Consider the following 27,974-nt stretch of genomic DNA (forward strand, 5'->3'; position numbering starts at 1 on the left):
TTCCTTAACCCTACGTCCGTTGTTCACAAGTCCGGGACTCTGCTCGGAGTTTTTCTCTCTACCACGCGATGGAACCAGCACCCGCACGGTGAATCCATGGATTTCCAAGATAATTGTCTCAAATAACTATAAGCACTTCAGAATGTACAGTTGTTTTGAAATCACAAGCAGATACTGCGATTTTGTTTTTGTGTATTGATTAGGATTATTTATCAAAAAATAATGTGTCTGTCCCAATTTTGCACACAATCGTACAGTGTCACTACACCAGTGAATAATGTATGACGTAAACAATAGCGAACTAAAGGATAACTTTATTTTCCTGATTACCTACTGGTTGTTCCAACAAATATAATTGTTATTGTCTGAATGATTGTTTTAAATCATGATCATCAGACCATTATTGAACCAGTGCACGCCCAAGCTTTTTCTTATCATTCAATTTCAACCCATATTCGGCACACTGCTGAGCTCGAGTCTCTCAGAAAGAGAGGGGTTAGGCCAATAGTCCACCACGCTGTGCCAATGCGGATTCGCAGACTTCACACACGCAGAGAATTAGGAAAATTCTCTGGTGTGCAGGTTACGATGTTTTACTTTACCGTTTGAGACATTAGACATATTTAATTTCTTAAAATGCACACAACAGAAAAGTTGGAGGTGCGTGCCCCGGACCGGATTCGAACCCACACCCTCCGGAATCGGAGGCAGAGGTCATACCCACTGGGCTATTACGTATCTACGTTTTTTCTTATAGGAGAGGGGTTTTGGAGCTTACGCCATGCGTCTCCAATGCAGGTTGGAAATTGGAATGGGCTTAGGTTAAAAATAATTGATATAAACAATCACTATCAGAAGTTATTGATAGGACTAACAGCTTAACGTGCCTTCCGAAGGATGTAACACCATAGACTTTCTAAACCCAAGCTGTGATTGAAAATTTCTTGAAAAAAAAAAACTCAAAAATTTTGTCTGACCCAGACTCGACCCCAGGACCTTAATGAATGAAAGCCGCATAGGCTAACCACTGGACTCTACATTATTCGTAAGATAAAAGCTAACCGTTGTGACAATGTTGTCAAGGTTAAAATATTTTCTTTTCTCTGTTGATCAGTATTGCTATTTTTTTATGCTAGGCATTTCCTAACTTTTTTTTGATAAATCGACTGAACCGATTTTGATGATTTCCTTGTACAGTGATCTGTATTTTACTATATTAATTGTTTTTGTGCATGCCAATAAAATAAGTTGTTTAATATTCAATTCATCGTACATATTGCTCATAACAGATTTCAAATACGTACCTAGATTTTTTTTCCTCGATTTGAAATTTCTTGGGAACAAATCTAGCATGCATGCGTTATTATGCAAATTTTAGGCTTACGCAAAACATTCCATGTAATATGTAAATATTAATTTTATATTTTCAAAAGAAAATTTGGAAATGTTATGTACTTTTTGGGTAGTGGACACCTAAGAAGGTATAGCTTTTAAGTTTGCTAGCGTTCTTAGTGCTAAAGCGTATGCATAATCTATGGGTATGCTAGAACTGTGATCTATGGCCTATATTTGGTGTAGGCAACGTTTAGCGGCATACGAAAATTAGTCTATACTCAGAGCCCCTAGACGCATGCGCGCTCCCGCCCGTGCTAGACAAAATGGCCACTCGGTAACGCGTCTTTCAATTGATTTTTATTCCGTTCTTCCCATACCGATTGCATCCGAAAACACACAAAACGGCTCGTCGAACCACCACGTCAATACCGGCCGAGTCGCACGCAGTGGTAAAAATAATTCCGTATTATTTTATAATTTTATAACCTGAACCGTAGTCCGTTCCCGAACTGTTTCTGTGTTATGTGTTAATTACCAGTGTATTTTTAATTTGGAACGGGTGAGTGCTAAATTTACTTAACACTGCATTTCATTTTTAATTTGTGAACTTTTTCATGCAACGGTATCGGTGTTATTCAGCCTGTAATATTTAAGTTTTCCGATTCGCTCTTGACATCATTAGAATACTTAATTCAAAAATTGAATGTAGGTGAGTTATGTATGTGTGCTCTAATTTTTTTAATTTAAATTATAGTGGAATGACATAACGTGCTAAGTGCAATTTAGTGGAAGCTGTGTCATTGGTTTTTTAAACGTTTCCCCAGAATTTCGGGAGTCCTATATTTGTCTCTGTCGCTCTCACGGGTACTATCCCGTTTCGAGGTCTTTTCAATGGGCAGATAAGCATGCGCGGTACTTTATATGCCTCGATGAGATAATTTTTCTTGGTTAAAAAAATTACTAAGAAAGGGACCTACTTTTCAGATAGCACATTTGGGTTACACAATAGACTTACTTGTTCGTTAACGATTTTTGATTGTTCATATTTCGTAGGATTAAAATCATAATAAGTAAAGATCTTGTGTTTTAAAATTTTCGTAGAGATAATTAAAAAACTGCAGAAGACAGCTTTCAAATCGGAACTAGGTTACCTAGATATCTGTATGAATATAAGAATAAAATCTACCAAAATAAAAAATAAATTAATCTAATTTTAATAACATTCGCTAAATATAGATTTTTATTTAAAAAAAAGAAGTCGAGTGATAGCTAGTTAGGTTAACCTAGATTTAGAAACGGCATTATTGCACGAAATTTCAAGTCGATATTTCAGATAAACTTACTATTATTATTTAAATTGCTTTAAGCTATACGCTCCTAATACATTTTTATAATATAATATACCAACCCAACTACATATTTTTAAATTAACTTATTAGATTTAATTACGAAATTCGAATACATTGTGAAAAAGAAAAACTTAAAAGTGTACGTAGTTAATTTAAAAGTATATATATGTAGGTTTATAATCGTGTGAAAACTCATGAAAATCGTTTTTCCTCCCGCTTAGCTATCCCGGAATCCCGGGCAAACACTGCGGGTTTGAAGCTTTAGACCAGAGTTTCCCAAACTTTTTTGTGTCGTAAACCCCTTGCCATGTTTTTCCGTGTTGGGTAGACCCCCTGCTTATTTGATATTGATTTTCTGTATCCTTCAACTTACACAATTTTATAAACAAATATAATATTTTTTTTACCTCATAATTACTTTTAAAATAACGTTTATGTTTTGATATTCTAAGATAATATGATGTAAAAAATTGGTACTATCAGTGTATGTGTTATGATCCATGTGGAAACCATTTTCATTTAATGGACCCCCAAATTTTTTTTCGTTGATATAGACCCCTAGGGGTCGATATAGACCATTTTGGGAATCACTGCTTTGGACGATTTAGGGAGAATCACTTGTTTAGGATACTTCGTAGAGTTCGGTTAGACTTGATACATTGGTCTACACGTTTAACATTAAATAGAGCATATGTTTTGTAATCTTAACGTCGTGTCCTACATGACACTCAGTGGCGTGCATAAGGTTGTCGATCAGGGTATGCACTAGTAAGGAAAAGTAACCAATTTGGGCAAATCTGTACTTGATAAGCATTAAGAATGTATGAAGTGCACGCCACTGATGCCACTATAGTTCGTTTCATGTAGGATGGTGCGGGTGACAGTTCGTTTAATTCGTGAAAAGTTTGCCACGATTTGCGATTCATGAATAGTACGTATTATGAACGTCATACAGGCGACTGTCACCGTACCCATGCTATCTGTAAAACACTTTTTTGTAAAAAAACGTATCTACAGGAAAATTTTGTGTAACTCCTGTGCCTTATGTTTAAGTAAAATCTAAGCAGAAGCATTTTCTTATAAGCTATAGTGCTATTCTGGTATAAAAAAAACCATTGTTTAAGACTTTCATATGTATGAGACTGCCTCTAAAGTACAGTGGTTACCTGGCTTTGGATAACGAGGTATTTCGAGTTTTCAGTCGATCTGTGAAAAACTGAGATTTTATATTTTCTTCTAAGCAATAAAAGTTGAATTTTCTCAATTCTTTACGTGTGTGAAGGCTGCCAATCCGCATTGTGCCAGCGTCGTGGACTGAGGCCTAACACCTCTCATTCTTCGAGGAGACTCGTGCTCAATAGTGAGCCTAAGATGGGTTGACAATGATGATGAATAAAAGTTATCAGCCCAGAATGGGGAAGCCTCGGAGAACAATATACAGAACATGTTGAGAGCATAACATAATCTCCCTAAGCCCGCCAACCCGCTTTAGAGTAGCGTCGTGGGTCTAAGTTCCTGATCCCCTCTCTTATAACGATAGAGACAAAAGATCCAAAGAAACCTTGACTACAATCTCACCTGATGCAATCTAAGATGGAAGCGGGCTAACATCTCAATAATCCTCACACTTATCGGTTTCTACACAGCATCGTACCGGAACGCAAAATCGCTTGGCGGTACGTCTTTGCCGGTAGGGTGGCAACTAGCCACGGCCGTAACCTACCAGCCAGACTTGGACCAATTAAGAAAATCCAAATCGGCCCTTTAAGTAATTAGATATCACGTGTCTCAAACGGTGAAGGAAAAACATCGTGAGGAAACCTGCATACCAGAGAATTTTCTTAATTCTCTGCGTATGTGAAGTCTGCCAATCCGCATTGGGCCAGCGTGGTGGACTATTGGCCTAACCCCTCTTATTCTGAGCTCAGCAGTGAGACGAATATGGGTTGATAACGAAATCGGCCCAGCCGGGGATCAAACCCAGGACCTCCGTCATGTAAATCCACCGCGCCTACCACTACGCCACGGAGGCCGTCGTTCTGTTTTTAGTGCAGTTGAGAGGTTTTGCTATTGGAGTTGTTTGAATTTGCAATTCAATTTGAATCATACCTGATACCTGCATCGGCTAGGTCACCCTAGGTCGACAAACGCGTGAAGCTGAGTCTCTGTTTTTTTATCCACATTCTATACTAATATTATAAATGCGAATAAAGTCTGTCTGTCTGCGTCTCTCTCTATGTATGTACCTTTTCACGGCTTACCGGCTAAACCGATCAAGATGAATTTTGGTGTAATGGTAAATGGGACCTTAAAGCAAAACATAGGGTACTTTTTGGCCCTAAAGTAAAAATAGAAGGGGGTGAAATAGGAGTTGAAAGTTTGTATGGAAAGTTAGATTTGCAGTTTTAAAACAATTTTTCGTAAATCATAAAAAATACTAAATATAATGTGATTGAAGAAATTTTAAAATTCAACCCTTAAAGTGATGGAATAGGGGTTGAAAGTTTACATTGATTTTCACGCGGATGAAGTCGCGAGCGTAAATTAACTCCTAATGCCTATCCCGACTATTTGGAGGGGAATGGGAATATTGGTCATATTTAAAAAATATGGCAAATATTTAAAAAAAAAATACGAATAAAATTCAAAAACTACTGGACCTATTTGAAAAATCTTTAACTAATAGAAAGATTATATTAGCATTATTAGGGAGGAACAAAGGCTTTTTTTATTAACCGACTTCCAAAAAGGAGGAGGTTCTACATTCGGCTGTATGTATGTTTTTTTTTATCTACAAGTTAGCCTTGGACTACAATCTCACCTAAAATGGTAAGTGATGCTGCAAACTAAGATAGGAGCGGGCTAACTTGTTAGGAGTAGGATGAAATACATAGTCCTGTCAGTATCTCGACATCGTACCGGAACGCTAAATCGCTTGGCGGCACGTATTTGTCGGTAGGGTGGTAGGAAGGCTATATTTTATCCCCATAGTACCACGGGAAAGGGTACTACGCAGGTCTAACCGCGAGGTCCTGCTAGTTCTGTTTAATTCTAGAGACTACCTACACGCTTATTTGATTGGTTGTAATTCAAATTATGACAACTTCGGCAGACTCGATGATGTAATACGGAACACCGTCTAGTGAGGGTAATTTATTTTGACGTCATTTTATATTGACCTGTCCTCTTGGCACATCTAAAACTGGACAGGACTGACAGACAGACAGACGGACAACGAAGTGACATGTAACAGTTTCGTTTTGTTTTGTTATTTTCCGTTTGAGGTACGGAATCCTAATAACCCAGGATCCAAGGAGCATTTTTACAAGTGATTACTATTAAGTTAATTCTCATAAAGTTGGGGCATGCACCTTCAACTTTTCAGATGTGTGCATTTGAAAAAAATAAATATCACGTGTGAAGGAAACCTGCATACCAGAGATTTTTCTTAATACTTTGCGCGTGTGAATTCTGCCATATTTTGCCAATTGGTTAATAATAATGATGATGATGAGCTTCATCTTGATGAGACGCACAACTTTTATATTTACGAAAAGTCTTGATTCTGGTAGCTAACTGGGTTACCAGGTAATAAGAATTTCTGAGCGTTGTAACGAGATAATGTACCACGCAATTTGTGGCTGTGAAGTTGTATTAACTATTAATTAAGCAACAGTAAAAAAACAGTAACCTCGTTATTGATACAAGTTGGGAAGAGGGGAGTTTACCATAAGTTGTTACTAAACAGCTGTTTTGTACTGTTGCTTAATTCACGCTCAGAAATTTTTATTACCTACCAGAATCAAAAATTTTCGTAAATATAAAAGTTCAGCAAGGAAAATAAACTTGATAGTAATCAATTGTAAAATTTCTCCACGGATTCTAAACTTATAATTATAAAAACTAAATTTAAAAAAAAACGTAAAAAAAAGTTTTTTTTACGTAAAAAACGTAAAAAAAAGTTTTTTTTACGTTTTTCTTGTAGTATAGCGTAAATGAATATATCCTCTTGATAAAACATAATTATTTTTAAATCACATACAGACACTTTTATTTAATTTTTATGTATTGAAAATGAAAGAAATATGCTAGCCTTTAAATCACAGGGTCGTAACTGTATATTGTTTGTTAAAATAATGTAAAGGATCTTTTGAATGACGTACTGTAACAAATTGTACGACATGATACGTATATTTAACACTTAAATGGTATCGTGAACTTAAATGCTATTGGTAGTAGATATTTATGAAAAAATCTAGACTTCACGCAAATTCCGTTAGTATATTCATTGAAAAGAAGAGGGAAAAATTAAAATAATATAATTATATAATAAATATAAATAAATGGATATTTCGTTCGAAATTTTTTATCATCTTGTGTGCACTTTTTTTACACATTTTGATTAGATTCTTATTTTGGTTGATAAAGTTTTTTTGGTTTTTAAAGATAAAGCCGTATAATGTGCATATTTTATTTATCATTTTGTGTTTAATCTTAATCATATTATTTATTTTGTAATATAAGCATTATATTCGTTAAAAATTAAATATACGAGTTCATAATAAAACCCAAGATCTCTCGTTTATAAAGCAATGCTCGTTTATTAGGAAAAATATTATTAAAAGACAAAGATCTCAAAGGAATACCTATAGAAAATCATCAATTTCCAAAATTTCCGGGACATTACTACCAAATGACTGGACTATAGTCCAGTCTACAAACAAAAACTTACAATTCGAATTCGATAGGAAATGACTCGTCTTGCACGTGACTGTCATCATGAGCGATGGAATGGAAAGTGATTTTGCAGTAAGTCTGAAATGTTGCGCTTTCGCCTAATGTCGTATGTATAGAACAATATTATGGATATATATTTTTTTTATTTACAGATTAGTCCTTGACTACAATCTCACCTGATGATAGGTGATTAAATCAATCAATCGATCAATCAAAGATAGAAGCGGACTGACTTGCTAGGAGGAGAGTAAAAATCCACACCCCTTTCGATTTCTACACGACATCGACATCACTTACAATGACACGTTGGACCAACGTTTGTCCAGTGCCTCGTTGGTCTAGTGATTAGTCTATGTGGCTTTGGGACACCAGGTCCAGGGTTCAAATCCTCAAACATGAACACTCTCCACTGAAATGACAACTCTACACGTATTGTCGAATTAAAAGTTCTTGTCAGACAGACAGTGATCCTATAATCTTAGTAGGTGTTATGTTTGAACCGATTAAAAGACTTTTAAAATGAAAATAAATTTTACTAGGTATAGATAATAGACATAATATAGGTTTTGTTAACAGACTGAAAAAACTGCCGGGATATGTGAAAAATAGAATTCAATGTGGACGAAGTCGCGGGCGTCCGCTAGTATAGTATAAAAAAAAACAATTGAATCCTTTATTTAGATTTCCGGTAGCGAACATCGCAGGTCAATCGTCAGTGCCCTTTTTACGTGACACTAACAACACATATAATATTTCGAACTGAATTGAATGACAGATGACACTGGGAATAGCGCAAAGGGCTCAATTGGGCATCGACCTATTGACACTAATACTGAATGAATGAATGAATGAAATTCGGTGACAGTAGTGTCGTGTGAACGTGCCGTAATGAGGCTAATATTGCTGCGATAAAGGGCGGACCACACTACCGATTTTGCGTTTGTATTTTATGTTATGGTTCACTATGAGCCTATTTTACGGTTCACTACAGGGCTAGGCTGAAGGCTCCCTCCTTATAGGAGAGAAAACAAGCCCACCACGTTTCTCCAATGTGGGTTGGCAAGCTTATGGTTTTAATTAATTTAATATTTAATATTCCCATTCCCCTTTAACTAGTCGAGAAAGCTTGTGTTAGGAGTGGATACGATAATAGTGCAGCGAGTGGGAGTCGAACCACCACCCCTCGGTGATGTATCCGACTCTCTTCCCGTTGAGCTATAGAGATTGTCAGCCCATGCACGTACCATTACGATGTACGGTACGTATAGTTCAGGATCCGGGGAGTATTTTTACAATTGATTACTATCAAGTTAATTTTGCGCGAGTAGCTTCATCGCGATGAAGCGATCAACTTTTATATTTAAAATAGTAAAAATTCTTGATTCTGGTAGCTAACAGGGTTACTAGGTAATAAAAATTTTTGAGATGAACGAGATAACGTACCGCAATTTGTAGGATAATGTGGCTGTTAATATGTATTAACCTATTAATTAAGCAACAGTAAAAAAAAACTACTGGTTAGTAACAATTTTCGATGACCTCGTATACAAGTTGGGAGGAAGGGAGTACAGTTCAAGATAAAGCTACTCACGGAAAATTAACTTAATACAACGATATTTCATACTATAGATATGTTATAGATATGTTACGAGCAGTAATAGCCCAGGATCCGGTTCAGGGCATGCACCTCCAACTTTTCAGTTGTGTGCATTTTATGAAATTTAATATCACGTGTCTCAATCGGTGAAGGAAAACATCGTGAGGAAACCTGCATACCAGAGAATTATATTCATTCTCTGCGTGCGTGAAGTCTGCCAATCCGCATTGGGCCAGCGTGGTGGACTATTGGCCTAACCCCTCTCATTCATAGAGGAGACTCGAGCTCAGCAGTGAGCCGAATATGGGTTGATGACGACGATATGTTACGTGCTTACAAAATCATCGAAAAAAGTGTTACGAATTTAACTACTCCACTGAGCGCACACATGCACAATTTTTACACAAACTTACATTATACACACAATTCACTATGTGACTAAATTAAATTAAGATAATTACTCATCTTTGTGCGCCTCTCTTCTACGTTAGTGACTTTTACGTTTCACGTTAGTGACATATCTAATAATATAAAATCTTTGACATGATAGTAATCATTTGTAAAAATGTTCCCCGGCTCTTGGACTAGTAGTAAATGGTGTACTGAAAGTTTAGTATTGGTTGACACTCTCGACATAACGGTTCTGTAGCGAACAGTTTCATTGTTAGCTTTATGTGTATTGGTTACCTACTAACTTACTTTTATTCTTCATTTTTTTAAGGTCATTGAACTATATTTTTAAATAAGTTTCGCGCGATTCTTACTGTGTCTTTTTTAATTAATCGTGTTTATGTGTGTGTTTTTTTTGTATATTAAAATACAGATGCACGATTTTTAGGTGGTAAGTTTAATTTTGAATCGATATAGTTTAAGTCTAGAATATCTTTGAAGTTCAAGATTCCATTAAATATAAATTAAGTAATCAAATATTTTCAAGTTTAAGGTAGATAATATAATAGAAGTCCAAAAATAATTCAGTAAATCTTAGGTACCAGTCATGACTAGTCAGTAATATCTATGAGACTTCTCACAAGGTCCTGGGTTCGAATCCTAGGTCGGGCTATGAAATTCTGAGCTTTTTTCAGCCGGGATTGGGAAGTTGGTAGTATTACACACCTGAGTTTCGGAAAGCATGCTTAGTTAACATACTAGCTGATGCCGCGCGGTTTCACCCGCATGGTTCCCGTTCCCGTAGGAATACAGGAATAATATATAGCCTATAGCCTTCTTCAATAAATGGGCTATCTAATATCTAACACTGAAATAATTTTTCAAATCGGACCAGTAGTTCCTGAGATTAGTGCGTTCAAACAAACAAACTTATTTTGCACTATTCAAAAATAATTACCAAGTATAAAAAAAAATACCGACCGAATTAAGAACCTCCTCCTTTTTGAAGTCGGTTAAAAATCAACGCTTAAGTAATTTTCCAGCACGTGACTAAACTTCACTGAGGGTAGGGATTTTTGTATTTTGAACACAAATCAATATAACTTAAAAACCGTAATTTTTCGGCTAACATATTATATTGCGTTATTTTAGTAGGCCTTGGTGTCAGCTATCATCCTGTAGAGTATGTCGTACTATTTACGGGACACCCTGTATAATGCCTCCTAATAAAAATTTCCCTTCATTAAAGTACATAATTTGACCTGTTACAGTATTATTATAAGTAATAGATAGATAAGTGAGCCGTGATAGCCCAGTGGATATGACCTCTACCTCCGATTCCGGAGGGTGTGATTTCGAATCCGTTCTGGGGCTTGCACCTCCAACTTTTCAGTTGTGAGCATTTTAAGAAATTTAATATCATGTGTCTCAAACGGTGAAGGAGGAAACCTGCATACCAGAAAATTTTCTCAATTATCTGCGTGTGTGAAGTCTGCCAATCCGCATTGGGCCAGCGTGGTGGACTATTGAGCTAACCCCTCTAATCTGAGGGGAGACTCGAGCTCAGCCGTGAGTCGAAAATGGTTTGATAATGATGAAGATAGATAGATTTTAACGATAATCATAGCCCGATCGACATCAGCTGGTCTATTTCCTATTTTGGCCTTTATTATCAACCCAGCGAAATACAAAACAAATCAATTGACAAAATGCCATCCACATACAAATTACAAACGTCATCCGGTGGATATCATAAAGTATGTAGATGACATTTTGTTGTCCACTTCAATAGGTTGATAATAAATACCAAATAGTGAATAAGCTAGCTGGAAAATAGTGTTATTAAATACTGACACCGCCAATAAAAATACTTGATGTTTTATAATCAAACACATTACATTACAATATATTATACATTACAAGGAATTACAAATTTATGCCAATAGTGTTGTTCTGATGCTAATATATATATATTTTTTAGTTTTGACTTCTAATCCATAATCCTAATCCATAGATCATATCGGATGATCATTATTATATATCGGATTACTGAGATATCGAAAATTAAAATGAATTAAAAATTACAGCAGACTATTACGGTGCAGATTCGATATTCGGCGCGTTCTAATGATTGTACTTTTTATGAATAATATTACGGAATTCGAAAACGATGATGTATGTGAATCATAATGTTAGTCATTGTATTTGAAAGTGTGGACGTGGCCAGTGAAAGTGTTGGGCGCACAGAGCAGTGAGAACACAGAGACTACAATAATACAGCCTGACCAGAATAATAAAAAACCTGACATGTGCGTGTCAGGACACTCGCATTGTAGAGTTCCGTAGATTCAAATAGCACTAAACCTTAATAATACACAAATGGATCTCTGAATTGTTATTCTCATTCAATGACTCATTCAACGGATCTACTATACTACTAAACTCTCCCTAGCGACCCTAAAAAAAACTCTACTCTAAAAAAATACCCTACCTAACCCTACCCCTCTTTTAAGCATTATTACGTATCATTTTTAAGGAAGTATAGAAAGTCTTGTTTTAGACTTATTTTTTTATTTTTTCGTCTATGTATTTCGAAAATCCATTTTTGTTTAGTATTGTATACCGCTTTCTTGTCATGTATTTGTTTGCTATGTCTTGTCTAATGAATGGCAAGAAATTACAATTTTTGGTAAGTCTGGGTCAACGTCCGACCTTGGCACCTGCGTATTGATCTAGCTCCGAGAAATACCTTACCTACCTGGATATTACATATTTTACTTAGTTATTTTTTTTTTCAGCAAATTGCTCTATATAATAACAGATTTTTGTTGCCCTGTGTTCATCAACCTGAGGCATGTTAAGCCTCATGTGCCTGTAATGTAGCGATGCCCTTTAAAGGGCACAGCATTTTTATTTCATTATAAAAAAGGAGCGCTTAACTGCAATCATGCTTGACAGTAAGCGATGATGCAGCCTATGGTAATACGCGCTTGCCTAGAAGCCTATTCACTCTATCTGTCAAAGGCGCCTTTAACCCTACACACAACGTTCACAAGTGCGTGACTTCACTCAAGGTCATTCTCTGCTATTCTAGGGTCTTATTTTGATTACAGATTGATTCGTTAATTAAGTTGTCTTGACAAATGTTGTGAATAACCTTTGTAGTTTTCTTATTTTTGTAATTAATTTTGAGTCTACTAAAACTCTTGACTTGAATATATCCATGTTGTAGGTGGAAAAAAATTCAGCATTGCTGAATCGTGGCAGAATAATCATGGCAGTATTTCCCAAATCGAGTTCTGTCACAAAAAGCTCTATAATTACTAAAATGCCCCGTTGATCTAGTGGTTGGCCTGTTCTGTGCCTGTGGCTTCGGATCACGAGGACCAGGGTTCGAGTCCTGGATGGAGATATGAAATACCGATTTAAGGATTTTTAATAAAAAGTCTGGAATGGGAAAGTCGGTGTTAAATACACCACATTAAGCCGTCGGTCGCGGTCATTATCTCTAACATAATAATGATTAATGATCCCAAAAGACTTTGTATAGTCGGATGGATCTTTATGACGTTTCCGGACATAATGCGGTAAGCTGCGTTATACAAGATTTTAGGTATCATCGGTTATGTAGAGGGGCGGCGGCAATTATATTATCATCCTAAGCCCGCTAAGCTGAAATGGAGCAGTGTGGGTTTAAATTCCACATTCCCACTCCTATACGTAGGGAGGGCTAACCCTGTAGTAGTAGCCTAATAATATAAGCTGATAATGATGACTACTAAAATGATGATTTTGTACGCAAAGGACAGGAAAGTGCAATTTTCGACCACTCTGTGCCAATGTCCGGCCGTGACCTCCACGTATCGATCTAGAGCGGAGAAAGTACGCGTACCAACCAGGATTATACCAATGAAAATTTTATACTAGAGATCGGTTATGTCCCTACAAAATCACCTCAAAAAGTGATCCGAATAATACTAGGCTACAAAACTGAGTGCACACATGCACAATTTGGTCTTTAATTCGATTATTTATTTAAGTATATATAGTTTTTTTTGAAGCCATGACAGCCCAGTGGATATGACCTCTGCCTCCGATTCCGGAGGGTGTGGGTTCGAATCCGGCCCGGGGCATGCACCTCCAACTTTTCAGTTGTGTGCATTTTAAAAAATTAAATATCAAATAAATGTCTCAAACGGTGAAGGAAAAACATCGTGAGGAAACCTGCATACCAGAGAATTTTCTTAATTCTCTGCGTATGTGAAGCGTGGTGGACTATTGGCCTAACCCCTCTCATTCTGAGAGGAGACTCGAGCTCAGCAGTGAGCCGAATGTGGGTTGATAATGATTATAGGTTTTACACTTCCTGAACACACAACTGGACATTGTAGACGATATGTAGGTGTAATTTGTTTAAATAACGTTCGTTGTTGACCACAACTAACACTGAAATGTGGAAATTTCATCTTTTGAACGCCTCATTTTTCATGACCTAGTAACACATCCAGCAGTATTTAAACATCATTGTATTATACGTACTGGCGTTCGCCGTTGACTTCGTTCGCGTACGACTTCTGATTTCCCTTGAGGTTAGGATCCTATTCCATATGACTATCTTATTCTCGATGCCGGCTAGATAACTGTAATAGCTTTTACAGATTTATCTTTCGAACCTTTTGTAAGATATCGAAATGGTATCTAGACCTAGATAATACATATATATCTTTTTTAGCTGTTTTTGTACAGTTAAATCAATGAATTGGTTAGGGATAACTGTACTTATGTGATTAGACCCTGCATTTTGCATCTAAGGTCTTGGGTTCGTTTCCCACAACTAGAAAATATTTGTGTGATGAGTAGGTATGGATGTTTTCCAATATCAGTGGGTTTTTTAATTTTAGATTTTAAATTCATAATTTATCTGTAATTCATGTATATAGCTATATGAATTGTATGAATTTTCTAAATAGTAAATACTTATAAGTAATTATTTTAGCAGTTCATTTATTTTTATGCACCCTCGTGATAGGTAAAGTGCGGAGGAATACGAAAAATAAAATGATGTCACTGAAAAAGCTTGTTATGTAGGTATTTGAGAATACTGTACGATAGGGAATTTATTTTCCAAGTGAAAGTAGGTGTACCAGTAGGTATATACATTCTTAGTGTAGGTGTACGGACCGAATTCGAACCTACTACCCTCCGAAATCGGAAATAGAGGTCATATCCACTGCTAATATAGATAAGTTGTGTAATTATGTAGTTGTTTTGTAACTTCTTTAATTTAATTTTTTAAAAGGTGCGGTAGTAAAATGCTTATCAGTAGCAGTTTGTTATCAGTATGCGTGTTTGTTTGTGTTTCCGATAGTATCCCCGTACACGTCTCGAATGTAGGCCATGATAAAACATTTGATTTATTTAGAAAGTAACGTTTGTGATAACATATGATTAATACCTGATAATGTGAAAAAAAATCCTGTAATGTGTCACACGTTATATAATATTAAGTAGGTAGTAGATACTTATACTTTTTTAGAATTTAAACTATCGTGAGTGTTATTCATATTAATCGATTATGAAACACGGCTAAAACTCATGTGATATTAGGTCGGAGTATGACTAGTTTCAAACCCATACGGGGCCCATATGACTAAGCTGGTTCTTGCATCGCGGCACGATCCAAACTGATCAAATCCGTATAGGTTCGAAACTAGTCGGGCATTCTCCGACCTAATATCACGTTAGTTTTAGCCGTGTTTCATTCAATTAATAGGTATTTATACTGTTTGTCTAAAATATGCCTATTCACTCTTGTCTTAGAGATGCCCACGGAAACACAGGCTTCTGGAGAGAGTTCCATACCCTAGCCATGCGTATGTGAAGAAGCAAAATGCTTCATACGGGTTCTGGGGATAGATACCTACGCTTTGTCGCAGTGTGGTAAAATGGTGATAGTGGTACGAGCTTAAATAACTTTTTACACAGACTAATAAACCCATCGCTTAGAAACGTTACACAGAATATTCGATTACTAAACTGATGTTTTGCTGTTCCGGCTGAAGAATTTTTAATTTAATTAGAACTACTTACAAATTTCGTCTTTAAGTACTAATCTAGAAGTAGTTAATCGTATTTTATGCTATTCAATTACACTAACCGGCATTTTTAGGGAGCGCGTTACACGACGAAAACGATTCTATAGAAACTGTGTGCCTAGTGGGAGTTTTCAATATTTTCATACTGCTACGATCACGTTGACGTAAAAGCAATATGGAATTGAAACAGTTGTGCAGTAGTGCCACTAGATGGCGCTGTTTCAATTCCTTAGAAATTCGCGTTTACGTTAGGGCGATAGTAACAGTATCAAACTGCCACTAGGCCCTCAGATTAATAAACGCGTTTATGCTCTAAATCTACTCTTCTAGAAGGAGAGAAACCTGACGCCGCAGTGGGTCATTAAATTAGGCTGATAAGGGTGAAATAAAAAGTAACGAATATAATTAAAAATGTACGAATGTAGCAAGTTAAAAAGCTTGTAAAATTAAACCTGAAAAGCTTACCTGCTTTTTAATTTGCACGCCACACACGAATACCTGCTGTAAATAGCAGTGGCATACTTCATAGACGCATAAATGTACTGCCTACCCCATTACGAAGCTATATTGGAGAAGGAAATTTCCATTTTGTACAATTTGTACCAATAATGCTTACCCTAGTTAAAAACTTTGTGAACACCATTAGTAAATGTAGTTCCAGGAACAAAATTACCAGGCACAAACTTTGTGTATGTGACATTTGTGGCTAGTCAGACATTTTTTTTTTATTCTTTACAAGTTAGCCCTTGACTACAATCTCACCTGATGGTAAGTGATAATGCAATCTAAGATGGAAGCGGGCTAATTTGTTAGGACGGGGATGAAAATCCACACTCCTTTCGGTTTCTACACGGCATCGTACCGGAACGCTTAATCGCTTGGCGGTGCGTCTTTGCTGGTAGGGTGCTAGCCACGGCGACTAAATTATGAACGTAGCGAAACATGGTGGTGAGGGGTTTCCTATTCAAGCCGTTTTCCAGATTTAGAGGTGTCCCATACTATACCCAAAGTTTGATCAGTATAATATAAAAAAATCTGTTATCTCGCTAAAATTAGCAGATTTAGCAGATTTTGGTTTTGAAATGTCTGTCACTGTCCGGAAGCTTAAAACTGTGAGAAAATATGCAAAAATATCCACTCTACCGGCAAAGACGTACCGCCAAGCGATTTAGCGTTCCGCTACGATGTCGTGTAGAAACTGAAAGGGGTGTGGATTTTCATCCTCCTCCTAACAAGTTAGCCCGCTTCCATCTAGACTGCATCATCACTTACCATCAGGTGAGATTGTAGTCAATGGCTAACTTGTAAAGAATAAAAAAAAATGGTAAGGGTAGAGTAGGTTTTAGGGCAGGGGTACGGAAGAATTAAGTACACAAAGTCAAAGAGAAGCTTGACCGAGGCCGGTAGTTATGAATAGATATTATATTCTTGGTCCAAGAACCTTAAAAAGAAATAGTTATATTCTGACAATCCCAGTCGCTCGTGCTATACAGGGTGTCACCTGACCCACATATACAAGTATTATTATATAATACAATGTAACGACGTAACAATGCAACCGTGTCTGTCTGTGTAATCCACCGGTTAACGAGATTTGCCTGGTTCATGACATTATGCTTGCTAACCACTGAATGGGGTAAGCGATGTTCGTACGCATTATCGCTTACACTTTAATATATCTCTATCTATCTATACTTATAATAAAATATAAAGAATTGAAGATATTTTGAAATTTTTTATTGCATATAAACATTGAAGCCAAAAATATTTTACTCGATTTTTTGTCTGTCTGTCCGTGTTTTTGTTGGCCGGGCATCAACCTGAAACTACTGAATGAATTTAAATAAACCTTGGTATGATTTGAGACCATAGTACCGGGTAGGTTATAGGATACATTTTTATTGCAAAAATTAAATCAGAAGGGGGTGAAACAGGGGTTAAAAGTTTGTATGGAAAGTCAAATTTTTAGAGTTATAAAAATATGTCCATAAATCATAAAAAATATACGAAATGTAATGTGATTCAAAAATTTTTAATGAATTTAAAAAAATTTTGAACCCCTAAAGTGTTGAAATAGGGGTTGAAAGTTTACATTTATTTACACGTGGACGAAGTCGCAGGCGTCTGCTAGTTGTATAATAAAAACTCATTGTTGAAGATTAAGTTGGCTTACGTGAAATACTACAATCATTTCACAAAATAACTTAATAATAAACTGATATATCACTTACGTTACTCTTTATTTTTTGGTCAATAGGTTAAACTGGTCTGACAATTGTATATATGGTCTGTTGTGTCTCTTTGGCCAATATTTTTTACACATAGCGTCTCTATAGCAACGCTGGGCACTGGTTGTTGGTATTGACATGGTGACTAATGTATTTATAGCGTCGGTCGTAATTCTGAGCTGACCACGTGGGTAGACATCCTCAATAAATACACTCTAACTGCGGAGACCTGATGCCCACCCGGAAACTAAAATTTGACATTGCATCAATAAAACAAAATCAAAGACTAAAAAAAAAATATTAGAGTTAATTACAATGGGGATGATGACTAGGTTTGAATATATTGATTTTTATGATACATTCGGGTAAATAGGGTCAATGTTAACTAATTTATACATAAAAAGCAAAGATTGTCTGGATATTTGCAAAATAAATGAGATTATAAAATTTCAAAAACTACTAAAATTTTTTTATCGTAATTAGATGAAAATTCATAAAGTTTTAGCTTCCTTACATCAAATGTGACATTTTTTAATATATGAACTATAAAGATAAACGCACAAATAACAAAGATATTAGTAATTTTGTTTGAACGCGCATACAAATCTAACGATCATTACATTGACGTCTATGACGTCATTTTTTCGAGCCATTTTGTATGGGGCGTTTTTCAGGGATCCGCGGCAGCGCCGCAAATCTGACTCTTTAAATCCCTGTAGCTCCGAAAGTAATGATCGCAGATACCCTGTTCCTTTTACAAAATTGCTTTACTATTAGTATACTCTTAATTTATATACAATTTAAAAAACTGTCATCATCCCTATTATTTACACTAAATAAAACAGTTATATTTAACTAAATTAACTATTTTTATTTTATAAAAATAAAATAAAAGGAAATATAAAATTATTTCTACATTATTTAGGCGTCGTAGCCGATCCTCTGACCTAAATATAGGCCAGCCTTCACAGGAGGCGTCGTTTAAACGCTTTGCGATTTCTTTAAAAAGAAAGCGAGTACTCAGACCCCGCGGACCAAATTTAATTTAATTTAGTTTGAGTTAATTATTTTTTTAATATTTTATGGACTAACCGACGACATAACGTGCACTCCGAGGTAATGTTTCAACTCCGGGCTACTGAAGAGAATTAGAATAGAATTAGAAGAGAAGAAAGAAAACCTCAATATCCATCCCTAGCGTAGCACATACTGAGTGGTCTATAATAATTAATATCTTTTAATTTTAGTTTTCTTTTGTTATCTTCTATGTATTATGTGTGTGTGTGTATCCAATAAACTAATTTTCTTTCTTTCAACATTTCGTAACCCCAGGACTCGAACTAAATACCTTTAGATCCGAAGCCGCCACATACCACTGACACTAAAAATAAATACAACACTGATTTATTAATCAATCATATAAAATCTCGACGCGTCCCTGAAGTGTCGTAAAAAAAGAATTTGAAGTTACCTTTCACTCAGACATTTAGATTTTTCTCTAGTCCAACTTATAGGTTATGCGAAATGTGTCATATGAACTTGTTTTATCAAATCATTAAATATACCTATCTCCTGATATAAGTTTGGTGATCGAACGTTCGATTTAGTAACATTTGTATTAAAGAACTTGTGGACCAGTTTTAGTGCATTACAATTTTCAGTGCTCGGAAGAATGACATACTGATTTTGATATAAACATGTGGTGTTTCGAACTAGAGCCGTAGTTCACAATCCAGGTAACTAACGACCTACTTTTGAAGCTCATTTCCCAGTTTATGAAGGGCTGTTAGTAAGTTTAAAGCCATCCACAACTTTGAAAAATATTAACTTTCAAATACAACGGCACTACAATTTCGCCAAATGAAACTAGTGGTTTAAAGCTATTCTATAAACATGATTATAAAAAAATAGACAATGATAAAATAAACACATAAAATAATCGAATAGAGTCTGGCTAATGAAAGTAGAGACTGAAATCGACCGCCAAATTTAAAAAATCATTTAAACAAATTAAAAAAAAACACGTTTTCATAATTTGTTTAAATATTTTTTAAACTCAGTAATAAATAAATAAATAAGTATTAAACTCAGTAATTCCAATACTTGCACTATAATTTTCAGAATTTACTTAGATTTTTTTTTAATTTGGCTGGCAATTTCAGTCTCTACGTTCATTAGAGTTTGGCTAATGAACGTAGAGACTGAAATTGCCAGCCAAATTAAAAAAAAATCTAAGTAAATGCATTTTTCACAATATTTACCATAGACGACAGATTCTATTCAAAATAATTACCTGTTCACCAGTGAAACCAGTGGTGGAAAAATAGGGGTTTTTAAAACTCTATTATCGTGTAACTTATAGACTGAACTAAGTGAGGTTTACAATAGAGTTTTAATAACAAATTAGGTATCTATTAAGTACCTACTAGTGGACGTCCGAGACTTCGTCCACGTAAAATTCGTCCAAGTAAAATAAAATTTACAAAAAGTGCACACAAAATGTGTGATAAAATAATTTTCCTGATAAAATTAATTTATAATTATATAATTTATATTAAATATATTTAGGTGATTACGTCATATTTTTTACTATAGAAAATTTGGAGATATTTACAAAAAGTGCACACAAAATGTGTGATACAATAATTTTCCTGATAAAATTAATTTATAATTATATTAAATATATTAAGGTGATTACGTCATATTTTTTACTATAGAAAATTTGGAGATATTTACAAAAAGTGCACACAAAATGTGTGATACAATAATTTTCCTGATAAAATTAATTTATAATTATATAATTTATATTAAATATATTAAGGTGATTACGTCATATTTTTTACTATAGAAAATTTGGAGATATTTACAAAAAGTGCACACAAAATGTGTGATACAATAATTTTCCTGATAAAATTAATTTATAATTATATTAAATATATTAAGGTGATTACGTCATATTTTTTACTATAGAAAATTTGGAGATATTTACAAAAAGTGCACACAAAATGTGTGATACAATAATTTTCCTGATAAAATTAATTTATAATTATATTAAATATATTAAGGTGATTACGTCATATTTTTTACTATAGAAAATTTGGAGATATTTACAAAAAGTGCACACAAAATGTGTGATACAATAATTTTCCTGATAAAATTAATTTATAATTATATAATTTATATTAAATATATTAAGGTGATTACGTCATATTTTTTACTATAGAAAATTTGGAGATATTTACAAAAAGTGCACACAAAATGTGTGATACAATAATTTTCCTGATAAAATTAATTTATAATTAATTTTTGTGATGTTTTTATACTCGTAGTTGTTGTGTTACTCGGGGAAGGTAAAATCAACGAAGCAATGTTCATAAAAATTGGTGTAGAAGTTTAGTCTAAAAAGCATAACCACAGAAAACATATGCACAAGGCATAATTAACAAACAAACTCATACTCGCATCTATGTTAGTTGTTATACATATATGAGTATATTTTATAATAAAACGTTACTGTATGTCTGTCCGTTACTTTTGCACGGCTTTACCGCTGAAACGATTTGGAGGAAATTTGGAATTGAGATAAATTGCACTTTGGAGCAGAACATAGGATAATTTTATGCCGCAAAAATTCATAATTTCCGCGGGTTTCGACGAACTTCTCAAAAAACACGCCGAAAAACTTACCTGATACAATGTCATATAACGGGAGTATGTATGTCCGACTAATTTCGAACCCATAGTCTCTCCAAACGCGCGCTGCGAGCGGCTGCACTCGCGCCGCTTCGTAGTTTGGAGCGTGCCGCGTTACAAGAACCAGATCATGACTAAGGGTTCGAAACTAGTCTGGCATACTCCGAGCTTGTATCACGTGAGTTTTAGCCGTGTTTTATAAGAATTAATATGATTAAAACTCATGATAGTTATATCATGACAGATATATATAATTCTAAAACATATTGATCATGTTAGTAAGCTGTAGAGCAGGTTCAATTAAATGTTATTTTATGCGAATGTCAAATAGTTATTAAAATGCTGAACGACTGGGAGTTGGTCGGAGATCAGTACTGAGTAAGTATCAAAGTCTAGAAATCTCACCACTGTAATTCGATTTTCGAGATAACCACTCGGATTCTTTTTAGTGTAGGCTGAGAAAACACCAAAAGCCACGTTTAACCCTCCTTATAAAGCACGCATTGTGTCCAAAAATTGTACCTGTATGACACGTCACATAACACATTGCCTGTTCGTGACAAATCATTGTTGCTTGTTCGTGAAATAACACAAAAAAAGAGTACCTAATTTCAACGGCTTCATTCCTGTGCGCGATCATACCTTCTGGAGATTTCTGTGTTCTGAGACCTACAGATATCGATCAACGTGGATCAATTCCCCTATCTATTAAAAATGCTCATCATTACAATAAACTTGAAGACTATTTCTCCGATTTCTATTTCAGAACACGTGTACAAACTAAAATAAATTTTATCCTGTTAATTACACATTAGTTAATAGTAATTTTTCCTTATACATTGCTACTGTTACATAGTGGTAAAGTTTGTGAATTTTGTAAGTTTTTAAGGGGAAAACTCGACTGAACCGATTTTGATAATCCTTTATTTCTTTTACATGTATTTGTTGTTTATAGTCGTATAGTGGTGTTATAAAAAAATTAATAAAAAAATACAACCGACTTCAAAACCTAAAAACGTACCCACTAAACTAAAAAGCGAAAAATAACATCATAATATGTTCTACCTGCTGATCAGTATAAAGGCGGTGCTAAGCCGGTGATGTATTAATTCAAGCCATGTGAGAATATCTTATAGATTTAGATTTTGCAGACAGTGTTGTTTCATGTGGTCCTGTCAGAAATGGTTTAAATTAAGACAACACCGGCTAAGCACCGCCTTCATACTGATCAGCAGGTAGAACATATTATGATGTTATTTTTCGCTTTTTAGTTTAGTGGGTACGTTTTTAGGTTTTGAAGTCGGTTGTATTTTTTTTATTAAAATTTTTATTATTTTTCCATTTTTAGTGTAAAATTTCATCTCAAACGAATACATCAGACCCCTAATGACAGTCACAAGCCATCTTGGTACAAAATTCTCAGCGATACAAATTAATCAAGCCCAAGCACAAGGTAGCTACCGTAAACCGTTAAGGGGTTCCCTTAATTGACCTTGGTCTTCATCATCAGACCCCTAATAACAGACACAACTCATCTAGGTAGAAAGTTCTCAGCAATACGAATTAATCAAGGCCAAACACAAGGTAGTTACTGTAAACTGTTAAGGAGTTCCCTTAATTGTCCTTGGTCTTCATCACCAAACCCCTAAATGACAGTCACAACCTATCTATATGGAAAGCTCTCATTAATACAAATTAATCAAGCCCAAACACAAGGTAACTGCTGTAAATCACCGAGGAGTTCCCTCATCTGTTTTATGGCTCCATCATCAGATCGATTTTAAACTTTCATGAAATTGTAGTGCTTAAAAGTACTAAATGGAAAAGTATACGAACACACTAGACACCCATATAATTTTCGAAAGTTCCCCTCAATTTCTCCAGGATTCCATCATCAGATCTTGACATGATGGCAATGGGACCAAATGGGGACTATACCGTTTCAAACAAAAAAAGAATTTTTGAAATCGGTCCAGGCGTCTTTGAGTAATCGGTGTACATACATAAAAAAAAAAAAATACCGACCGAATTGAGAACCTCCTCCTTTTTGAAGTCGGTTAAAAATATTAGATCGATGGTGGTAATTGATATATTGTCGATTTATAGATAGGTCCTTTGCTATTAATACATGAAATCTGGGAAACATGAATAAAAGAATTACATGACTCGAGATTTTTAATTATCGGTAGGGAACAACCTATCAACAAGCTTAACTTGAGTACATAGACCGCTCCCTCCCTTGGAGTGACTCAGAAACTCAAAAAGTTTTTGGATTGCGTTTTTCTCCAAAACTATGAATTTTACACTAACGTTTATATGACAAAAAATGTAGAGGACATTCTCATCTACAATGTCATTTTATTTTTATTTTTTTTAATTTATTTTGTACCAATATTAGTAACACACAAAAGTAAAAAGAAAAACAGTGGACAAGGAAACACTTATCTCTATAAGAGATCTCTGCCAGTGACCCTTTGTCATTGAGGTTTTTCAAATAAATTCAAATAAAGTATGTGAAATATAAAGTATGAGAGAAAGGGAAGCCAGACAGAGTGGCGCCGTAACGCGTTACGTTACGAAGCGGTTTACCCTACAATAATAAGTTATCACTTCAAAAAATAATTTCTAACACCGTGCAAACAACTTACCCACTATCAACGATGTTTTATACTTACTTGTACTTGTGTGATTTTTTAGATGTGTTACGTGCCTACAAAATCACCGCAGAAAGTGATCTGATGATCTACTCCTCTGAGCGTAAACATACAGTTTTCTGTTTACTTACATTATATATTTATGTATATAGTAGTTTTTAGATTTCTTGAACACACAATTCGACATTGTGATCTATTAATAAGGATCAATCTATATACATGTGACATATCTAATAGTATGAAATCTTTTCTCACTATACAATCTGAATCAATACAGTGTCTTCGGGAGGCTTGCAATCGTTCACCGCCCAAATGCAAATGTGGCCTTATTGTTTTCAGTCAAATGAATACTGTATTCATGACTGAGCTCCAGTCACCCAGTCAGCTGTGTCCTAGTTTTTCTTTATCAACTTAGTGCGTTAGGGTTGGCGATGTATGGTAATGCGGTAAAGCCTTCGCTATTCGCTAGTCATAGCCGCTCTTAGCGTTAACATTGTTACCTAATAGTACAGTCATTTGGTGCTAAAAACCGGACAAGTGCGAGTTGAACTCGCGTGACGAGGGTTCCAAACGTTATTAATCTATCATATTTTTGAAAACTGACCTGAAATTGCACCAAAAAGACAATTCATCATCATCATCATCATCTCGCCCACTGCAGGCCTTTTGTAGGGACTTCCAAACATCACGATACTGAGCCACAATCCCTGCGACTCGCTTGATGTAGTCAGTCCACCTGGTGGGACAGGGGGAAAGGAAAGTTACTCAGGGCGTTTCTCTTTTATCGCCACCTAATATAAAGTACTCTGCTAAGAGAGGCCGACAGTTCAGCGGACGACAAGTGAATCCAGGACCTTTCGGCCATGGCCTTGAGTCCGGTCCCTTATCAGTGTGCTAATAGAGTACAGGAAACTTAAGTATATAATTAATTAATGAAATTCTGGGAATTCCACCATTGAGGAAGTCATTCGTTATTGAAATTACAATTGTGAAAAATGGTTTTACGTTGGCAAAAATGTCTACAGGCCAAATGTTTTCAAGATTTCAAGATTAAGATGAACGTAAAATAAGTAATTTAAGAATTTTGGAAATTCACACCTAAAGGGCTAAAATATATAGAAGATCGGTATAAAACATTGCATGTTTCAAGAATTACGATAATTTCACCCTGGGGCTATATCAATGAAATTTTGAATATAACTTTATAAATAAAAGATTGTCATATTTTATCAATTTATATTCAGCGTCAATCATTGCGTATCGTTGAAATGTAAAATGTGATAGGGTTAAAAAGACTGTTTCTTTCACGTGCAAAGTCGCGAACGTCGTCGAGTAAATCGTCAAAATTAAAAAAAAAAAAACAGCGCGTAACTGACCGAAGTCACGAATGTAGTCGAGTAAACCGTCAAAATAAAAAACAGCGCGTAACTGAAATTTTCAGCATTGAGAAATCAATATATAAAAAGAATATCAAGCGTTCCACAATACTAAACTAAATTGCTTTCAAACTAATCCCAACGCACTTAAGTTTCAATTAGTCAAAAACAAAAAAAAAGGTTAAATATCCAAACGAAATCACATTATACAACACATTATTAATAATAAATTTAAATGGAAAACTACCTTCAATACTTAATTTCAATCCAAATTAAATATTTCCCCCTTGTTCCTCAAAAGTGCTCCCCGTATTAAGAACTCACCTATTCACGCTGCTCCTCTGCATTTGGGTTTCAAGAATTATGACTTGTGTACCTAATTTCAACTTACGGAGACCAAATAAGTTGAAATATTGTATAATTTTAAAATTTGGTAAGTATTCTATAATTGGAAGCACAAAGACAGAGAAAATTTACTGTGACCAAAAGACAGATTGGCATGCGAGTGCGTGATAAGGGTTCCATATTCAGACGTACGAAACCCTAAAAAAGTCCTAAATCTTATTCACCCATTGATCTTGATTAGCCAGGGACAACCCTAATCCATAATCTGAGTGTGACCACAATGAACAAAAATGTCCCCATTGTTTCAGATGCTGCATCCAACCATGTCGAAGAGAATTAAAATAATATTAGTTTAAACAAAAAAAAAAAAAGAAATAGAAAAACAAATCCATGAGTCACAGAAGCCTAAAATTGATGCCTTGAGTTGTGTTGTGAACAGTTTGACAAGGAATCAAAGATGGCGTCGTGCCTCGGTGGCCATTTTGGGAGCAGCCAGGATTACGTTCCGGTTGCGGAGTTTTACGCAGACAAATCAGTGTTCGTGACTGGTGGTACGGGATTTATGGGGAAGGTATGTTATGTAACAAGATAGATAGACGGCAAATATATTTATTGTTGTTAAGTATATACAAGCAATGTATTTCATCCATTGGCGTGTACAGTTTTACCATCATGAGTTATGTTGCAAGTTTGAACAGATATACAGAGTGTTCCTTAATGAATAAAATGCAAATGCAAGCTAGATACCTATCTATTATCTAAAACTAATTGAAATAGTTTGAAAAAAATTTGTGACATCCTGTTTAAAATTAGTATTACTTTTTTTTTTACAAAAATTTTTTTTAACCGACTTCAAAAAGGCGGAGGTTATCAATACGTCGGACTATGTGTCCATGACTAGTATTCCCCTTCCTCTTCCAACAAAACGAAAAGTTTGTGGAAAGAAGAAATTAGTCCTATCCTACTAAATATTATAAACGCGAAAGTTTGTATGGATGTTTGGATGTATGTTTACCTAGATCTTTCGGATTTGAATAGTTCAACGGGTAACTGAAACCTCTTCATTATTTCCGTGAAATCCGTATCCGTATTCATTTTTTTTTAATTTACATTACTTTTGCCTATACTTTACTTTTGCATTGTTTTTGACTTGACTGGACTACTTGATCATAAAAAAGATGATGGAATGTGCTTGCCTAGAAGATATTTAGTCAGTTTTCCAAACTTTGATTTTAGTGTTTGTTTGTACAGGTGTTAGTGGAAAAGCTGCTGCGGAGTTGTCCAAAAATAAAAAAAATCTATCTGCTGATGCGGCCAAAGAGAGGGCAGGATGTCGCGTCGCGTCTCTCCGAGCTCACACAATCTCCGGTGAGTTTAAGTTGAAGAGTGAGTCAAGCAAAATATTATTTGTATATTTCTTTCTGTCGCTAAAGATAAGGCAGGAGCTCTCACAATCTCCGGTGAGTTTAAGTTGAAGAGTGAGTCAAGCAAAATATTATTTCTATATTTCTTTCTGCCGCTAATGATAAAGCAGGAGCTCTCACAATCTCCGGTGAGTTTAAGTTGAACAGTGAGTCAAGCTAAATTTTATTTCTATATTTCTTTCTGCCGCTAAAGATAAGGTAGGGTGTTTTGTCGCATCTCTCCGAGCTCTCTAAATCTCCGGTGGGTTTAAGTTGAAGAGTGAGTCAAGCAAAATATTATTTCTTTACTTCTTTCTTCCCTAAAGAAGAAGAAACTCGTGTCGCGTCTCTTCGAGCTCACACAATCTCGGATGAGTTTACTCGGAAGAGTGAGTCAAACAAAATGCGAGGTACTTCCATACTTCTTTCTGAAGCCAAAGAGAGGGCAATCTTCTACTTATGTTCAATCTGTAATAATAATAACGCCAAACACGTTCTAAGGCTTTTATTCTCTGAAAGCGACTCAGTTCGCGAATACAGGTGATGAGCATGTTTACACGTTAGTTTATCTGTTTATTCAATCAACAAGTTGAATAGAGAAGCGAGTTAGTAATCTTTGCCGACAAATATTTATTATTTTAGATATACAAGCTGCAAAAAATCCTTATGCAATGCTTTTCGGTTATTATTATCTTCAGTGTAATTAATGGTAGGGTTGTCTCAGTAACATGCCAATAGAATTTGACGACCTCTATCACATGTCCGGAGTTCA

The 27,974-nt window shown here is 35.2% G+C and overlaps 1 protein-coding gene across 1 annotated transcript in view; it reads left to right on the top strand.

Annotated features, from left to right (window-relative positions):
• Positions 1-1,627: 1,627 nt before the first annotated feature.
• The window catches only part of LOC112045122 (putative fatty acyl-CoA reductase CG5065), a 46,661-nt gene continuing 20,314 nt past the window's right edge, over positions 1,628-27,974 (top strand). Inside the window, exons 1-3 of the mRNA XM_052883069.1 lie at positions 1,628-1,894; positions 26,108-26,370; positions 27,051-27,167. Coding sequence (XP_052739029.1) covers positions 26,257-26,370; positions 27,051-27,167 — 231 coding nt within the window. The 5' untranslated portion in view covers positions 1,628-1,894; positions 26,108-26,256. The remainder of the gene's footprint in view (positions 1,895-26,107; positions 26,371-27,050; positions 27,168-27,974) is intronic.

This window comes from Bicyclus anynana, chromosome 8 (assembly GCF_947172395.1).
Source record: "Bicyclus anynana chromosome 8, ilBicAnyn1.1, whole genome shotgun sequence".
NCBI lineage: Eukaryota > Metazoa > Arthropoda > Insecta > Lepidoptera > Nymphalidae > Bicyclus > Bicyclus anynana.